Source organism: Dermacentor variabilis, chromosome 4 (genome assembly GCF_050947875.1).
Source record: "Dermacentor variabilis isolate Ectoservices chromosome 4, ASM5094787v1, whole genome shotgun sequence".
Classification (NCBI taxonomy): Eukaryota; Metazoa; Arthropoda; class Arachnida; order Ixodida; family Ixodidae; genus Dermacentor; species Dermacentor variabilis.
Window position 1 is genome coordinate 62,961,403 of NC_134571.1, and position 18,458 is coordinate 62,979,860.

General features: G+C 45.4%; 1 protein-coding gene across 1 annotated transcript in view; it reads right to left on the reverse strand.

Annotated features, from left to right (window-relative positions):
* Window positions 1–18,458, reverse strand: part of LOC142578217 (annexin A4-like) — a 38,968-nt gene that overhangs the window by 7,384 nt on the left and 13,126 nt on the right. Inside the window, exons 7-11 of the mRNA XM_075687620.1 lie at window positions 17,616–17,695; window positions 17,401–17,457; window positions 15,843–16,032; window positions 10,670–10,728; window positions 706–828 (exon numbers count right to left, since the gene is read on the reverse strand). Coding sequence (XP_075543735.1) covers window positions 706–828; window positions 10,670–10,728; window positions 15,843–16,032; window positions 17,401–17,457; window positions 17,616–17,695 — 509 coding nt within the window. The remainder of the gene's footprint in view (window positions 1–705; window positions 829–10,669; window positions 10,729–15,842; window positions 16,033–17,400; window positions 17,458–17,615; window positions 17,696–18,458) is intronic.

Consider the following 18,458-nt stretch of genomic DNA (forward strand, 5'->3'; position numbering starts at 1 on the left):
TAAAAAGAAAAATATACTATATAGTGAAAAATAAAGGAAGGAGAAATAGCCGGTGGATATTACGATTTGCAGATCCGAGTAGCTTTCTTGCTCAATATTTCTAGTTTACATGCTGCGCCTCATAAGGCTGTCCCCCCCCCCCCTTTATTTTTGTGAGTGTCGGCAAGGAGCAACATTGAAAGAAAAAAGAATGGGATCATCACCTGCTGCCCAAAACGAAAGTTCCAAGGAGGACATAATTAAAGGCGCGTAAAAGTGTCTGCTGATATGCAACGAGTGAGAGCGTTGCTAAAAGGCACTCTCGCAGAAGTGGGACGCAGTGTGATACGCGCTCCTGTGCGCTTAGGTGTTTCGCTTCAGTTCTACGGTGTGTTCGCGCATTTGTGCTTTCTTTTTACCAAACTGTATTCGTACGGTTATTTAGTTCAACAACACGCACACACGGCAACACAAGCCTCTTGTAACACGACAAAGAGTCGAGGGGTAAAAGAAGTGCGTTGTGGAAGTTTCTGAGAGCCATATTCTCGGTCCGTAACACAGATGAGCAGTTTCAGACGCAGGAAGATAAGACGCGCTTTAAACAACTGAATTTCCATGGCATGAGGCAAGGCGATTTTTCCCAGCGAAGGCACTGACCCCTCCGCGCTTGCACTTGCACGGATGACGCGCCATAATTAGCAGCGCTGCCATGCACAACCCTCGCACCTTTATGAAGCTATCCAGCGGCGACTTGTAGTTTCTGATGAACTCCTCCTTGATTTGGACCATGTCAACTTCACACCGGGACACGACTATTCTAATGAGCGTCTTGTCGCTGGTTCCGAGGCCCTGCATGGGCGAAGAGAGGCACGTACACTCACTTTTTCACAAATGCATCGCAGCAATGAGAGCAGGTAATTATTGCGATGCATTCGCTCTCTGCGGCACTGCGGCGGATGCCATCGTGGCTGGGTGGCAAACATAACTGCGGACACATTAAAATAAAATTAGAGGGAGAGACAGCCGCTGTTGCCGTTGATGCATCAGTATGTGGAGAAGCGCACACGTCAGGTAAAAGGGGTGATGTTCGGATTCATTTGGTGGCTTGCTGCTTTCCACTTTCGTCGCACTTAATTTGCCACAAATATAATATACAAGATTAAAATAATATGACCACTAAAAAAGGCGCTTCAATTCTCCCAACCTTCTATTAGATTCGGATATTCTATAGGCTTCTTTAATTAGATAATACACTATCGCTTGTCCTGTTTGTTCAAGTGATATTAGTTTTCAAGGTCTTACATGATTGGCGCAGAACTATTCATCATTGAGCGTTATAGTATAGCCCCATTTTCCTTTGCAGTAAATTAAATTAAAGAAAATCGCCTTCCGCCGCATATGTTAGCACATGCGTGATGCTCAGTAAGGTGCCCTTAAACTAGGTCTCGGCTGGGTAAACGTAAAACTACTTGAACCTGTTTTTATTCCAAATTCTCCATTAGCGCCCCGTAATAGATCAGACTACGTGAGCCCCCCCCCCCCCCCAAATAAGAGTGGGCCAAAGCCAGTTTTTATCTATTTTGAGTGATATTGACGATTTTGACAACACTTCCAATTAGCAGTGGGGAGATGGGTTTGCACAAGAAGTGCGCCTCACAAATTTGCATTTGGAATGATTGTGGAATCATTCCACATTTTTAAAGGAGTACTGACACAAAAAAAATCCACGTGGTTTCTTCTGCTTTAATAAGTAGTTAATGACCCAGTAATAACGGCACGAAACCTGATTTACTTCAGATCGCGACAGGTAATTATTTGCAGTCTTTTCTGTAGCGACCAGTCGAAGTTTCGGTTCCATAGAGCAACGAGATGGGGCAAACGGGAGTGTAAACAAAGTGGTCACGTGTTCGCAAAAAGCCATGACGTATTGTCGTGCGACTGCCGCATCGGTCGAACGACCGCAGCCAATGACAGCGCCGGTAGCGTGAACGTCATGGTGACGTGGTAGACCCGGCGGGGCGGGGCCGGCGAGCGGGCGCCTCGCCGCTCCGATCATGTCTGTTTTTTGTTTTTTTTTTTTCTGGTCGAAACGTGGGCCTCTTTCGCCGCTGACGACGGCGCATAAATGGGCTACAATTTGTTTCTGACACGAAATAACTCCTAGAATAAAGTGACCTCGAAAGATTGCGAGTTAAAAAACGTTGTGCGAAATAGTAAATCGTTGGCGTGATCTCTACTCGGACGCGGTAAGCGCAGACGCGCCAGCAATCGTCTGTATACGAAGCGGCTCGCCTGACTGGCCTGTTTACTCATCGCTACTAACGGATCCGGGAAAAGTAACCGTATTTTCACTTAATAGAAACATAAATGTTCAGGCATTGATTGCGCTGACGAATTTAGGCGCTATATTACGAGCTGTGGACGCATCGCAAGTACCCTCGGCCCCGGATAGACGGCCGGCGAGCTAGGCCTACATCGTCTCCCAGCGATCGCAAGCTCGCTTGGCATGCTCGTTCGCTTCTGTTGGCGCCAAAGAAATCAAATGCGCTGCAATTTAAGCGTGACATAACTGTGTACACGTTGTGCCGACTAACATAGGCGCTTCGTTATACGAGCTTCAAGCGATCGTGTCACAAGCGCAACCGGTGTCGGATTCGATGGCCCAGCGAGCTATGCCTGCCGGCTCTTGGCCATCGGCGGCTGTCAACGGATCCGTTACTGCTAACGCGGCCTTGCGGAAACACGTCTACAGTGCTCGCATAGACGTGTTTATATTGTCATCGTTTGTTTCAAACAAGATAGCTGTGCAAATACGGTTGCTTTCACTTTCTGTTCGAAGTTACGCAGGATTCCGAACTTCCACGCAGGGGCGCCGGTTCTGGGCCGCCGCTCGCTCAATTGTACCATGTGTCCCGAATCGCCGCATGCGGCAAGTCGCACACGACGCGCCGTACTACAGATCGCACGGAAAATCGCGCTATGTGTCTCGCATGGCAGCCAACGAAAATTCGTGACGTAGCCACATAACGTAGCGTTTTCTTGGCTATTTACAATGCCGGTTGATGTCAATGTCGCGAGGTGCTCTGTTTTGCGGTTGGCTGGGCGCACGTACTTTAAAATTGATTTTAAATATGTTCTAAGCGATATTCGCCGCTGATATTTTATAGACGATGTGTGTGTGACCAACTAAATCGATCTCACAAGTTATCTCGACTTCAAATTTTTGTGTCAGTGCTCCTTTAAACCCGCGGAATGAAATGGGAATGGAATGGTAGCACCAGCCTGGCAGATGGAACGGGAATAGAACGATAGCCTGAGATTCCAGAATGGAGTTGGAATGAAATGGAATGGGCACATAGCCCAGAAGCACTAAAGGTTCTTTTAAAACGAGATTACAAAACCATTATATTTGCGAATTACTTTAAACTAGAGTTGGCAAATTTCTTAAATAACTCATTTTTTTCTGAAAGCGGCTGTTTCGGTATGTACGTAGATGACTGCATCTGCCGCGGTAATCACAAACAAAACATTCCACACTTCTGAAGACCCGAAACCTTTAGCATTACAAGGTTTAAGTGCAGTTAAAGACAATAACAATTAAAGACAGAAAGGGTAGTTCAAGGGCGCGTTACAGGTCCCGGAGCACACTGTGAGGTGCCCACTGGGAGGTGTTAAGCACTTCCCATACGTGGGCCGATCCCGAAGATAGTGCAATGACGGCCCGACCCATGGTGGAGGTGAAGCAGGCGTGAATCACTCCCCCCACGTGGGCTCATCCCGAAGATAGTAAAATACCGGGCCGATCCGCGGCGGAGGTGAAGCAGGCGTTAAACACTCCCCATACTTTGGCCGATCCTGAAGATAGTGCAATACCGGACCGACCCGCAGCGGAGGTGAAGCAGGCATTAAGTACTCCCCATTTGTGGGCATTCACATTCACATTCACAGCTTCGCTGGTCATCCTTCTTCACAGAGTGGGAAGGCACTGAATTTTTATGACCGCAATTCTGCGCTACTGTCGTTTATATAAGCTCAGCATTGATTGAAGCAAGTTTTAATCCTTAAAAAGAAACGCACTGCCGATGTGTCGCCGAGTGTCCACACTTGGTTTCGCAGACTGACCGTGCGCAGCGGCCACCCTTCAAGGCTCTTTCTTCATTTGCTCTTTCATTTGCTCATTTGCTTTTTCTCGTTTGCTCTCTTCTGCCGACCGAGTATAGAGACAACCAACTCTGCGTTCAGTTAACCCGACAGCTTTGTCCAGACGCTAAAATGCGCACGAGAATAAACGCTTTATGACTAGCGGTATCTTCATTGCAAGCGCCGTCGGCTGCTGCTTCGACAACCGGGAGCTATGCCTATACAGCTCGAGCGATCGGCTCGACGATACGGCTCGACGAAGTCAGCGCCAGGAGCGCGATGCTCCGCTTAGGAGAGTTTACCGTACTGATATGGCCCATCTGGAACAAAGCAAAGTTTCACGGAGTTGTTTCTCTTATTACGACGGTCCGTTTTCGCGCCGGGAAAGTCTCAAATGGCGCGCCGTTCCCTCGACGGTATGCACTAACTGCAAGAGCAAAGCATTACTCGCTGGCCGAGGGTGCCTCCGGTTACGAATAAGCTTCTGCTAGCAATTGAATGCATACTTTTTTGCGAACTCTTTAATGTGTGTACAAATAATAAGAGGCTAAATGAAAAATACATTCGGATATCTGTTCACCGTCGGCAGAAAAAAGCAAATCGTGCAGCGAACTCTGTCGCTCGGTGGTCCCTCCGCGCTGCCCGTCGGCGCCACCAACTGCACTCGGATTGTGTGTTTCGATCCCTGCAGTGGCGTAGTACAGGGCGCTGATTCTCATATGAGGCGCAGTTTCGACATCACTTTATAATAATTATTATAATTACATGTCAGCGACAACTGAGTGACCCCACTGCGCTTTCGCAAGCGTTGCCCGTCCTCGTCCATCTTGAGTATTCCACATTCCGGCAGAATTCGGCTGCGTTTAAGGGCGTCTCGAAGCTTGCAGGCCAAAATAAGCTCGCGGCGCTGGCATATGGCAATTCAGTAGCCGCAAGTAGAGCAACGAGGGCCGGCTCTGCGAGGAGCGAGCAAGTTGCGTGCTGTAATGGCGTCTCCGGCCGTCGCTTATCCATGCTGCCTTCCTCGTCGGCTAGCTCTTCTCGGACAGAAACCGAAATAAACTCGTGCCCCGTTTGTGCACAATACGCAACACAACTAGCCGGCCTTTTCAAGAAAATACCGCGATCCGAACCACGATAAACCGTCGTCTCAAGGCGGGCTGGCTGCGTTGGTTGTTCGTCGTGCTTCTGGTATATAACCATGAACACGGCTCGTGATAGCCGTGTTCGCGCATGCGCAACAGTATTTTTGCAAACCATCCATTTATCACAGCTGTGACAGACCTGTGGCACATATGGGGTTGAATTCACTAACCGCTTTGTTCACGAATGTTCTTTGTACAGCATCAGTAATATGATTATGGTCATCAGTAATTCAGTGGTATGTGCATCATTAAGATTGCCTTAAGTTTTCTCTCAAATCATAAGAGCCTTCTTGTGAATAGAGGTCCTGGTCACAAGTACGTCAGCCGTGCTTGCGCAAAGCATATTGAGCATTGTCTAGTGTACATGCTACAGAACTTCTTATTCTTCTTATTATAGTTCTTATTAATGTTCCTGTTCCTAAAGCTAAGTTTGTTCCTCACGCTTTTTATGACTTCACACAAGCTGATGACCAGTCTATCAGTCATTTTCTTGCTGAATATTTCGCGGATTTTGAGCGCCCCAGTATATACGACGATGTAAATAGTTTGGTTTAGTTTTTGAATGCTGCCGTATGTGTACATACGTCAGCCGCTTTGTTCCACTCAAAACCAAGAAAAGAAACGTTGACCTGCCATGGATGACCAGAGAGATCCTTCACCTTTCTGACCGCCTTGCTAGACTTAGGCGACAAAGACGCACCACCGGCGGCTCTCTTGTATAACCACACTGTTTCAGACTATTAAGGATGAACTTCGACTAAAAAACTAAAGCAGCCAGAGATTTATACCACGCCATCAGTTTACCTAGGGCCCTATAACGTATAACTATTCCAATATGTTTTTATTCCAATCTCCAGACGTCAAATTTGCGTAACCGCCGACGTAAGCATCGGGTGGTCACCCGCAGCGTTGTCTGAAGAGACCAATCGAACGCTGTCCTCATTTATAGGAGGACACTTTTGTTTGCATTAAACGGACACTAAAGGGAAACAATAAATCAGTTTAGACTAATAAAGCATTGTTTGAGAACCCTGCAGGCAGTCATTTCGAAACAATAGATTCATTATTAGATGAGAAAATGACAGTCGAAGTATGAGTATTTGAATTTCGCGCCGATACCCCAACGCCGGTACGTCAGTGAGACGTCAGGGATTCCAAAGTATCTTTTCGAATTTGGGCCGCATTGGCTGAGTAAAGGTTCCCGAAGCTTGCTATGTTCAATATTTGGTTCCTTTAGAACAGAATGTAGTCAATCTCTACCGCTGTATAAGTAAGTAGGCCCTAAAAGGTGCCATCAAAATCCATGACGTCACAGTGATCAGGTGCGGAAACTTGAAGGAGGCGTCGCCACCTGTCTTTCGTTCTTGCGCTTTTTCTGGCTTACGAAGCGTCTCATTGAGGTGTCGCAGAAAGGTAATTACTGAGGCAGAAGAAATCATTTTTCTCTTTAGTGTCCAATCAAAAGCGAAGAACATTGCCTAGACTAAGCGGCATCGTCTTATCTAATTTGCTGACAAGGGGCAAGGAGCAGGCTCAAGTGGAGAGAGATTCGATGGGGCCGAGCCAGTGCACTGAAAATCAATAACTGCATGAAGCGGGTGGTGCCGGCGTCTGCGATTAGTCCGCTTTCCTTGACTTAGCTTGCGGTGGCTGGTCGAAAATCGCGGCGGCATGCAACGGAAGGTTATGAATGCTTCTAAAACGGATCCTCAGCAAAGAAGAGTTGGTAGATCGAGGCTATGAACGTGCTAAATGTACTCGACAACGTTACACGGCCACGCAAAATGCTTTATTATACGCGAATAAACCCATGTTATCCGGCAGGTGTGAGTAGCCAGTGCCTGAGCGATTGGCGTCAGCCATCTTTTATTCCTTTCGGAACAGGGCAGCTTATGGCTATCCAGAAGAAAACTCAGTTTTGTTTGATATATTAATGCATCTTTAACACGCACACGTCACTTTGACGCGGCGAGTATTCGCGGTTTTGTGACGTCGCGTGACAGGCAGTTGAAGTGGGTGCAGCACGAACACTTTTGACGTATAGCCGAGGGCTAATGGCGCAAAGGCGTCGAATCAGAAATAACTATTTTTCTTTTGTTCGGTCAAATCATGCATAATCAGTGCATACACGTGATATCGGACGGGGAGCTATCGCGGTTTTCGTGATGTGACGTGGCAGACAGGTGAAGTGGGGATGGTGCAAAAGTGTTTGACCGATCACGGAGGGCTGATTGCAGAATTGGAACAGAAAAGTTTGGGATAGTTATACGTCATAGCAGCCCTCGTTCGCTAAAATTATATCCTAAAAGATACTGGGGTGTGATTTGGCCTGGTGAAACAACTTCTCAATCCTTCCTAATAAGCGACGTGCAAAAGTGTTTGACCGATCACGGAGGGCTGATTGCAGAATTGGAACAGAAAAGTTTGGGATAGTTATACGTCATAGCAGCCCTCGTTCGCTAAAATTACATCCTAAAAGATACTGGGGTGTGATTTGGCCTGGTGAAACAACTTCTCAATCCTTCCTAATAAGCGACGTTTCGACTGATGATCCTCTTGCTACTGCAGCTGCTTTAAATTCGTATTTTTAGTCAGTCTTATCTGCACCCAACTTTAATATCCCTCCTTTCAGTTCAGAATCACGGCTTGCTATTAATACCTTAAGTGTATCCATGTCAGGTGTCTTAAACTTAGTTTTAAACTTAGATTCTAAATAGTGTTGTGGTTCTGATAACACGCATAATTCATTTCTCATACGGTATGCTTTCTGGTCCAGCAGGTTTCTTACAGTGATATTTAATAAATTCTTGCAAACAAGTACCGTTCCATCAGCATGGAAACTTGCGAAAGTTATTCTTTTCGAAAGTTATTCGAAATTATTCGAAAGTTATTCTTGCGAAAGTTATTCTCCCAGAAGTCTGGGAGTAAACAAGAACTATCCAACTACAGGCTTATTTCCTTAGCCTCTAGTTGCAGTAAACTTTTATAAAAGGCCGTCTACAAAAATATTATGGATTTTCTTGAGGCCAGCAATATTTTAAGTCTTCCAGCATGAATTTAGCCGTGACCTCAGCACCGCGCAAGCATCCTAATTTGCTCATGACATCTGCCACGCACTTGACCTAGGCTTTCAGATCGATGCCATATTCGTAGACTTTTTCAAAGCTTTTGATACAGTTGTACATTCCAAGCTTTTCTATAAAAATATTTTAAATAATACTAGCCTAGTTACCTGTATCTCTAGTTTTCTCTCGCATAGGTCGCAATACGTTTGTTTGGATTTTGCAAAATCACCTGTGGTGGCCGTTACCTGTAACGTTCCACAGGCTTCAGTTTTAAGCCCGCTTCTCTTCCTCCTGTATATAGATGACCTATACCTAAGAACGTGCTACCAACTAAAATCCGTCTTTACGCCGATGACTCTATTATCTATCACACAATTACCAGTCTTGAAGATCACGCCATTCTGAATAAATCATTTTCTAACTTTTCTGTGGCATCAATTTCCGCAAAACTGTCTCTATGGCATTCTCGACACGTACTACACAATTGCGTCTTTTTTATTGTTTCAATGGTATTCTTCTAGAAAACATTTCTCAATATAAGTACCTTGGCTTTCTGTTTACACAATATTTATCCTGGTTCAGCCATTTTGAAGCAACCGGTTTTAAAGCTCTAGCACATCTAGGTTACCAAAGGCGTTCTCTGCGCTCAGCCCCCAAAGAAACAAAATAGCTCACTAATAAAACCCTAGTGCGGCCCACCTTGGATTACGGGAGCGCCATTTGGAATCCATGCCTTAAATCAGACATAAAAAACGCGAATCCTTCCAAAAAAGATTTAAAAAAGCTATTCGAGCTATATATCGGCGTTATATAAAAGCTATATACCGGCGTTACGACAAGGACTTCCCCTCATCTAACCTTCCCTCCTTGAGCCTCTCCTCGCCAGTAGATTGGCGTAATGTAGAAAGTCTTAAGCTGTTTTGCACCACTGTTAACTTTGAACGTTGTTCCATCTTTGGAATGCATTAAGTTTACTAAAGCGTCTAACACACGGAATTTTCACCCTGTAAATATGACACCCCTGTACGCCTGCACTGAAAAATTCAAATATAGTTTTTTTTTTCCCGATCCATTCTATTGTAGAACCAGCCTTCGCCTAACATACGAAAATTGACACTTGATAACTTTGTTAAGGCAATCACTGGTTAATACCCGTGATTCCTAGGATCATGTATTACACATCATGTTCATGTGCATATATGTATGTATTGAGACCATTTTTTTTCCTTTTTCAACATATTTCTTACACTAGCGCTTTGCTGTGTGCCTTGTACCTTTGATTTGTGCATTCCTTTTGCTCTGTGTCAGGGAGTCGGAGGAGTCGGAGTGGAAAGGCGACGCGAAAGTCGTTTTCACCCGACCGCGTGGAATGTGCAGGATGCCCTCTGGGGTCCCCAGGGCGTCAAACAATAGCTTCTTGAAATCTGTAATTATCCGTGACGCTCCTCAGAAGTACTGGGGAAACTGCAGCGCTTCCCTTTCTATTAACCTGCAAGTCCGGCGCGTAGATAGAACTGCAGTGGGAGGCGCAGAGGTAGTCCCCATACAGGGGGGGGGGGGGGGCAGGTGAAATGCGGAGGCAAGGAGACCTTACCACTAAACGACAGGGGTTTCCGGGAAATTGGTTGAGCTTAAGTTCCAGGTACCGTACAGTACCTGGAACTGAAAAATACAGTACCTGAAAAATAAGCGCCGTGCAAATACCCCGCGCGAGATTTGCGGCTATGGAATTGCCGGAGGTCGCGGAATTAACCCCAACCATGGCAGCCGCATACCGACGGGGGCGAAATAGAAAGCGCACGTGCACTTGGGTTTTGGGAAACGTTGAAGAACATCACGGTGACAAAATTAACCCGAAGTCCGTCACTACGGCGTGCCTCGTAATCCGATCGCGGTTTTGGCACGTACAGCCCCATATTTTCGTTCGCACATGCTGTTTGCCAGTAGCAGCCCGCATTCGCTAATAATACGACTATCATCAAGTCAATGTATCAAGAATAATTAGAATTTGCTCTTCCTAAAGATTCTATTGTAAGAGCTTTTTGCAAATATGGGCTTAAAGTCCGTATTCCCAAACAACTTAATACGTTGTTTTGAAATAAAGCGGCCAGACGAAGGCAAAGAGCACTCACGAACCAAAAGCTTCGTGAATTTGGCCCCAGAATGGAAAGCTACTGCAAACGTTACCGTCGCGCGACTTGATTATCCGTGCGAACGTATAGATCACATATTCACCAAGCATGGAAAGTTAACCATAAAGGCCTCTCTGAAGACATCTTCCTCCGCATACAACGTGAATAAAAAAAAACTCTTCGGGACAGGAAGCTAGAAATTACTCACTTTCATAGTCTTGTAGAGCTTCTCGGCGAAATAGGACGGGATGTCGTAGACGCACTTGACTGCGCAGCAAGAGAAGGGAAGGATAAAAATGCGCTTAATAAGTGTTCTTCAACCAATAATGACATTTTTTATCACATTACCAAAAACAAAACACCAATGAAAGCTTTTATTTATTTATTTCGTTAACTTCTATCTGGAACTTAACAAAATACGTAGTTTCGAAGTAACACGTGGGCCTTGTGAGACAGCTACCAGCAAGAAACTTCATATTGAAGCGCACTCTTTAAACAAAGTAAAGAAAGCGAGGGGTACGATAAGGTCAGGGTCCTCGAATACTTTTCTAAAACGTGTATTATGATTTGGGTGCTTAGTAAAGAAATCTGTAAATATATGGTCGCTTCGACTGAAGCCGGATAAAAGTAATCGAAGGCCTTCGTCTTGTATAGTGGACTCAATCGACAATAAAAAATACTGCTTCCACACAAGACTTGAGCTGAAACCAAGACATTAAAAACGCCGCTAGGCATTCGGTTGTATATTTTTCTCTGAGGCCCACCAAGTTATTTCTTCCTGGCGTCTACAATATCTATCAGAACTATAGGGTCATAGAACTTGCTTGGCCTCAGCACACCAAAAGCGTAGCCCCATTTTTCTCTCTCTTACGAATAATGTTTCATAACATTGCATGTAACATGTTGCGTATTATGGCCCCTTCATGTCATATGCTGAAAATGTTTACATTATTTTGGGCATTAATGCGCAATTTTCACGTGGATATTATTAAACAAATTTTCACTAATTACCCTAATTGGTCACTTTTGAACACATTCCGCAATCATTAAGAATTGAAATGGCCCAGTAAGATGTCACTGTCGAGGTATCGACCCCTCGAATGAAACGTTTCGGTGTTCCAATTAGTTTCGTCCTTAAATGTCATAGGGGGCTATGTGTATATATCTTTATATATATATATATATATATATATATATATATATATATATATATATATATATATATATATATATATATATATATATATATATATATATATATATAGCTTGAACTCAAATCCTGTTTTCCTTTCATATTGGCGGAGAACGTTCCTTTAGGTGGTGAAGGTCACCTTCCCCTCGCGCACCTGCCCCTATTTACGCACGTTCACAACACGTTTTTTCATGATCCACGGAATGAGCATGGCGGCGTGAGTTTGCTTATCATGTTTGAGGGGTCTCTTAAACACCTTCGTATCCCGAGCCTTCCGTCGGCACGCAGCATCGTAAAACCATTGTGCGCCACGCAGGTGCACGCCAGGACTTGGGTGCTCGGTGAGTCACCGTAGCTTTCGAGGTTTACTGCAATCGACTTTATTTTCGCGCGCACCTGCAGTTCTCGACGGTGTCCAGCAGTATCTATACAATAGGGGGACGGTCAGTTCCACGAAACGCTGACGGTTACAATTTACCACTTAAGGCGGCCTGTAGAAGCGCGACTATTGCCTCCAGAGCCGGCAAAGAAGCGGGCTCACGAGCATGTGGCGAGAGGATGAAACTCGCTTGCACGCTCGACCATGAGAGGCCGCGGTATCGGCCGCTCCAAAGATCCCGCGGTACCGTGGCTGGCCGGCCTAAGTAAACCGTGACTACGGCGGCTACCTCTTCGGGCCGCCTCCCACAAACTGGTGATCCAGACAACCCACAAATTGGTGACCGGACGTGATCATAGCTGGATGAACATGTCGCGAAATTTAATATCCGCGAATTATTCCAAATTTCGTCATGAAAGTAAATCGCAAGAAATAAAGGTCGCGAAAATACATTCATTTGCAGCATTCGTTGTCAGAATTACAGATGTGCACATGAGTATAACAATAAAATTAGACATAGGTACCAGTATACTTGGCCATCTCTAGTTTATTGTGTGTGTTTGTCCCTATTCTTTTTGATCTGCAACGTTAGAAAACAATGACGCAATATTAACTATAATGCCGTATAAGACCTTGAGAGAGGAAGTAGCATCCACCTTACTTGAACAAGTAGAATAAAATAATGCGGATCGCAGGCACTGTGGGAATCGACGTAATCGAATCTTTCTCTGCTGTTTGATTTGACTGATGATAATTGGCGGTGATGCGAACGCCAATAGCTTAATTCTTTCAGCGTTTAGTGCAATTCGAGAGAGGCGAGTTGATGGTAAATGTTACCTCGTGTGCGCCACTGTAGTGCACAGAACAAACAGCGAGACGAGTTGGCTGGAGGCGTTGTCGTGCGCCATTGTTCACCATCTCCGAGAAGGTTAGTATTGTCATTGCCTCACACGGCACACCGCATCGGGGCAGAAGTGTCAAAATTTACTCGAATGATGGCACTACGCGTGCCAACAGCAGAATCGTATTATGAGGCATGCCGTAGTGGCAGACTACGGTTTAATTTTGACCCCCTGAGGTTCTCCCTCCTAAACCTGAGTACACGAGCGTTTTTGTATTCGTCCCCGTCAAAATGTGGCAGCCGCGGTCGGGATCAAACCCTCGACCTCGAGCAATGCCATAGCCGCAAAGATAGCACGGCGGGCACAGAACTGTTGAAGTGCGACGCCTGGACTCTACGATGCTACGATGTCCCCTAGACGCTACAGTGCTACGGTGCCGTGCGTGAATTGTCCGGTTGACAAACTTACGAGGTGTTTCTCTCTGACAAGTAGCAGAAACGTACCGCACCATAACTTGAACTTAAATTTATCCAGTTTGCCCACAAACGCTGTCGTTTTGAGCAGCTATAGTCGGGTACAACTCAAGTCGGCAGTGAAGCCCCGCCCACGCCCTCATAACCGCCAGCCACTGTTCCTCAAGCGAGGCTGCAAATTGTTCGCACTTCAAACTTTCCCTGTTACATAAATATGGCGGTAGCCACAAGAATAAATTATAAGCGTGTAATTTTATGTTTTCACTCCTCTATTATAGAGGAATGGTGAAAGCCTAATTTTTTATTGAACTGAAATAAAACGCTTGCTTCGCTGCAACTATTTACTGTCAACTTTGACTTCAGTTGGCATTGAAGTTTCACGAGTAAAACGGACTCAGCAGTGAAATGAACTGTACCGTGGACTCTTGAAGAGTGAAATGCTCAGACTCCATACACTTTGTCCATGTCTGTTGCATATAGGGAATGCGACAGGTTCGGGCCCTTCTGCATTGGGTCCAATACTTCTTTTGGAACAATATCTGGATCTATGCGCGATCTTAGATCCAGAATTACTTTATGGGGCTCCAGTATGGTGAGACAATCACTGCGAAAAATTTTCCAAGCCGCAGATTTCAGTGAATCAGCAAATTTAACAGCAGATGATCACCATGTGGCAACAACTTGAACTGAAGATAACTGGAAATCTTTCCTTCGATTGCGTTTTAATGTTAAACATTCTTATCCGAGCCAAAACACTTTTTTGTCGTTCATTTGGCCATCTTTCTGCGCCAATCCCGAAGGTAGTGCCGTCTAAAGTATGTGCCTCTTTGGTCGCCGGTTAAGTGCCACTGTGCATGTTGACCTGGGCCAAAAAATTATGCGCTCCTGGGACCACTGGGTATGTGACCATGGTATGTGCCCCAGGGGTCACTGGGTATAATGCCGCACCTCAACGAACGTCTTTGACACCAACTTGTATATGTGTCACATGGGTGTGCCACTACTGTGTGCCACTTTGTGTGTATACCACTTGGTATGTGGCGCTCGTCAACGAACATTTGTGACACACCTTGCGCATGTGCCACTAGGCCAACTATGTTCCAGTGGGTACACTATAGTCATCATACCGTGTGGGCGAAGCAGCGCACTCACCAGGACAAAGCGGAGAGACACAAGAACACACTACACTCGCTGCTATATAGTGTGTCTTGTGTTTTCTTTCCACTTTGTTCATGGTCATTGCTCTGCTTCACCCACATAACTGGCATGATGATTAGTCACCAACTCGCCCAACTTTCCACGTTACTGGGCACACTAGCTATATGCCACTGGGCATGCGACACTCTTCAAGGAGCCTTTTTGACGCCAAATTTGGTCGCTGGGTATCACAACAACAAACAGCTTCTACGTATTGACATATACGTAATGCGAAACATTAAGCAGATGTAAGCTAGAGTGTAATGTGCTTTAAGCTTTCTCGCAGGTGGCTTCGCAGACGAGGTCTTCTTAGCTGAATTAACATGTGTTTTGCATGTCTGAGATATGGATATCTCGTAAGCTCTTCCAGAAAACAAAAACTACCCTTTCTACCCTCCAGAGCGTCGTAGCGAGTCCCAGATGATATTAAAATGTAGGCCTCAAAAAGACAAGAAGCGAAGATTGGTCCCGGAGTGGCTTAACTTATCGTTACGGGCGTAATTAGTGCCAATATAGTGGGGAAATTATCCATATTGCAATATACTTTTGTAAAGTGTGCACCATCGTATATATGGACATGTTGAAGCAAAGCATCCAAACAACATGCTTTTGCGAAATTGAGTAAATTCGCCTGTACTAAGCAGGGCTCGCGCGATGCAATGGTTTCAGAAAGGCAACTGGAATAAGCAAGTATTAGTCGCTGGGTGGGGGGACATTGCAGTTGCGGGTGTGATTAGCGCCATTTCACAGGATAGGCCCACTTTACGTGTTGGTTCAAAAAAAATTGGAAGGAGTCTATCAAGTTCTGGCGCTAAGGCAGACAAGGTCTACGAAATTGCGCGTTAAATACGATACAAATGAGATACGAAATGAACGAATAATGAACATGAAACAGAAACACAAAGATACAAGATATAGAGATATAGCAAACATTTAATCATAGAATCATTTAAACCACCACCCACGTCGAGCTTGTCTTCTTTGAACCATGCACTTGGTTGAACCTTTCTTTTTGTTTAGTTTCTCATCAAAATTAAATACTATTGACAACGGTTGCTAAAGTGCGAATGTGTTCGCGAAATCAAAAGTCCGATATTCTAGCTCTGTCTGGTTTCTTGAGAAAGCTATCTATGAGCCGCGTCGCCAACGTTGACGTATAATTTCAGCGGACGCTAAATAATGAACAGTCCGTTTTTATTCTGTCACGGGGCGTCAGACATAGAGAAACTTAAACTTAAGACGCCTTCACAACAGTGTTTACACGTATAGCATGGAGCAGGGCATCGGTGGCCACCCACCTATGGCGAGGAAGCCCCTGCGCAGGTCTCCGCTCATCTCCTTCGAGATGGACTCGATGATGGTCTGGTTCGTAAGGGCGTTGTACTCGCGAAATACGAGTAACAGCTGTTCGTAGCTCTGGCTAGCCAGGATCTGGTTGAACATCGACTCGTCGGTGCCCCAGCGCTGGATGCCCGCTTGCTGCAAGAGCTGCGTGAAATATGAGACCGGGAATCGATGAGCGCGTCTATTTCGAAAAGCAGATAGTGTGGATGAAGAAGCGACGTGTGTTTTTCGCAAGTAGCGCAATGTCAAGGTAACTGAAATGCGACAGATGCGTAGTGTTCCCGTTCATTTTCCTAGAGAACGCAGGGTGCTCATGCACTGTGCATTTGCAAATTGCGTATCGTTAAGCACCATGCTTCGTGTTAGTGGCGCGTGTGCTTTGTGTACTCAATACCAAGACTTGTGTAACAACTCCGTCTGGATTTCGTCTTTTCGCAAATACCAAACGCAACGGCCGCGAAGGGGACGGTTTATATTTGACGACACAAGGCTCACAGACACGGCGTTTACATGAACCCGTCGTCTAAGGCGGATAAACCTGTCTGTCTTGGGTTGAAAGCTACGTGCCACGCTCCCGTAAAAGCTAGCGCAGATCCGTACCTGCGCTAGATTTTACGGGAGCGTGGCACGTAGCTCTCAACCCAAGACAGACAGCTTGATCGGCCTTAGACGGCGGGTTCATCTAAACGAGTGAGTGGTGCTGAGCCAGCTCAGTTGCGCAGAGTCAGTGGGATGAACCAGACCTGTTTGTAAAGTGCATGAGGACGTAGTCGGGTAATCGACGCGGGATGCTGGCTGCAATCTCAGCTCAAAAGAAAGGTTCAAAAATTACAAGGTCTCTCAAGATCTCTCTTAACAGGCGAACGGCGAGAGCCTCCTCTTCCTCCTCTTATCATTCGCCTATTTCTCTTTGCCTCTTCTTTTTCTCTTCTTTCTTTTAGTCATTGCTGCTCACTAAGCATTTTTAGTCATTTGTAATCTATTGCGGCCATAACAAGCCGTCGTTAGACATGTTGGTCAATTCATAGTCATTAGTAGTCATTACAAGTAATTTCGGTCATTATTAGTCATTACTGCTCCCTAGTAAGCAGTTTTAGTCATTTGTAATCAATCGTGGTCATTACAAACCATCGTTAGACATATTTGTCATCTCTGAGTGATTAGTAGTCATTACAAGTCATCAGTAGTCATTATTAGTAACTACTAGTCATTATTAAGTTCGACCAATCTCGATTATAATGTTATCATTCACTAACTGTCACTATCAATCATTTTTTTCTTTAATCTGTCTTCATATGGCGTGAAGACGCTTGGGCGGGCACTCCAGCGGTCAGGTCCGCTGACACAAACTTCACCATGAGCCTGGAAAGGCTTTCGCCTTAAAAGTGGAGGCATAGGTTTAATACACCTTTCTTGTGAATGCGTCTTCGTTTTTTTTGGATATCGAAGACAAGAAATCTACTGCCAAATGTAGTCAGAGGAGCGCGAGATACCAAACGCTGGCGCACTCACGTGAGCGTCGTTCCTCGCTCTGCCGGGGTCTGGAGTGACGTCTTCCTCGCGATTCGCCTATGCAAAGTAGAGGGGACGACCTTGGTATGCGCATTCGGATGTCCGATACTGGCGTAGTGTGCTCGGTAGAATACGTGGTAAGCAATAATCCTTCGGTCATTTCTACTTCATTGCTGATTTTTTTTTATCTGCTACTGACGACGCTTGTAACTCACGTTGCACATGGAGACCAAGAGTTTTCGGAAGTGGCCCGACGTTTCACTTTTGATGTCCGCCTCGAGATCTCTCCCGAAAACTGCAGATGAAAATCGCCTGATCAATCTGCGATTGATCGCTGCTAGGTCACAGAAAGTCCTCAGACATCCACAAGTTCGTAGCAATTGCTACAAAGGAACTGGTGCTACGAAATTGATACGAAATGGTGGATGTCTGATTTTCCCTTTGTTAATTACTTCTCTCCACCTCGCGGGTCTCCGCAGAACTATTACGTGAAAGTCCTGCTTGCTACAGCTAGGAATTAGGTTTTTGCGGCATCTATTTTTTTTAAGTTCGGGAGGCATTTATAGGCATTTATTTTCCTTGAAGAATTCAGCAGTTGTCAGAAACTATTTTGACGGTGCCGCTTTATCGGCATTTTCAGCGCTTTCCTGGGCCATAGAATTGGTCGTCATTGTTTACAATGCGAAGCAAACAGTGACACGAGAGTGGAAAGGCAGTTGGGTGCATGCATTACAGTTGAAATTTTCGTTGAAATGCATGGGCACATACATAAGGAGGTCCTCGTCAACGAGCTTACAACGTTTTCTGTTACTCTTGCGAATTTGGGAAAAGCTGCACGCCCCATTGATCCTATACTAAGTACAGGAAAGGAAAGCCTTTTAAATGCTGCACCAGACAGCCTACGGAGGACATACAGTGTGTAGATTCCTTTATTTATAGCCCTTTCTCACTAGTTACCGTGGAGGTTGACGAACAAGCACTTGTTTTTAAGATTAATGTTTAGAATGCGTGCCACGAGCCAAAGTCAGGGTCGTCACCCAAGCGACCATCGGCACTCT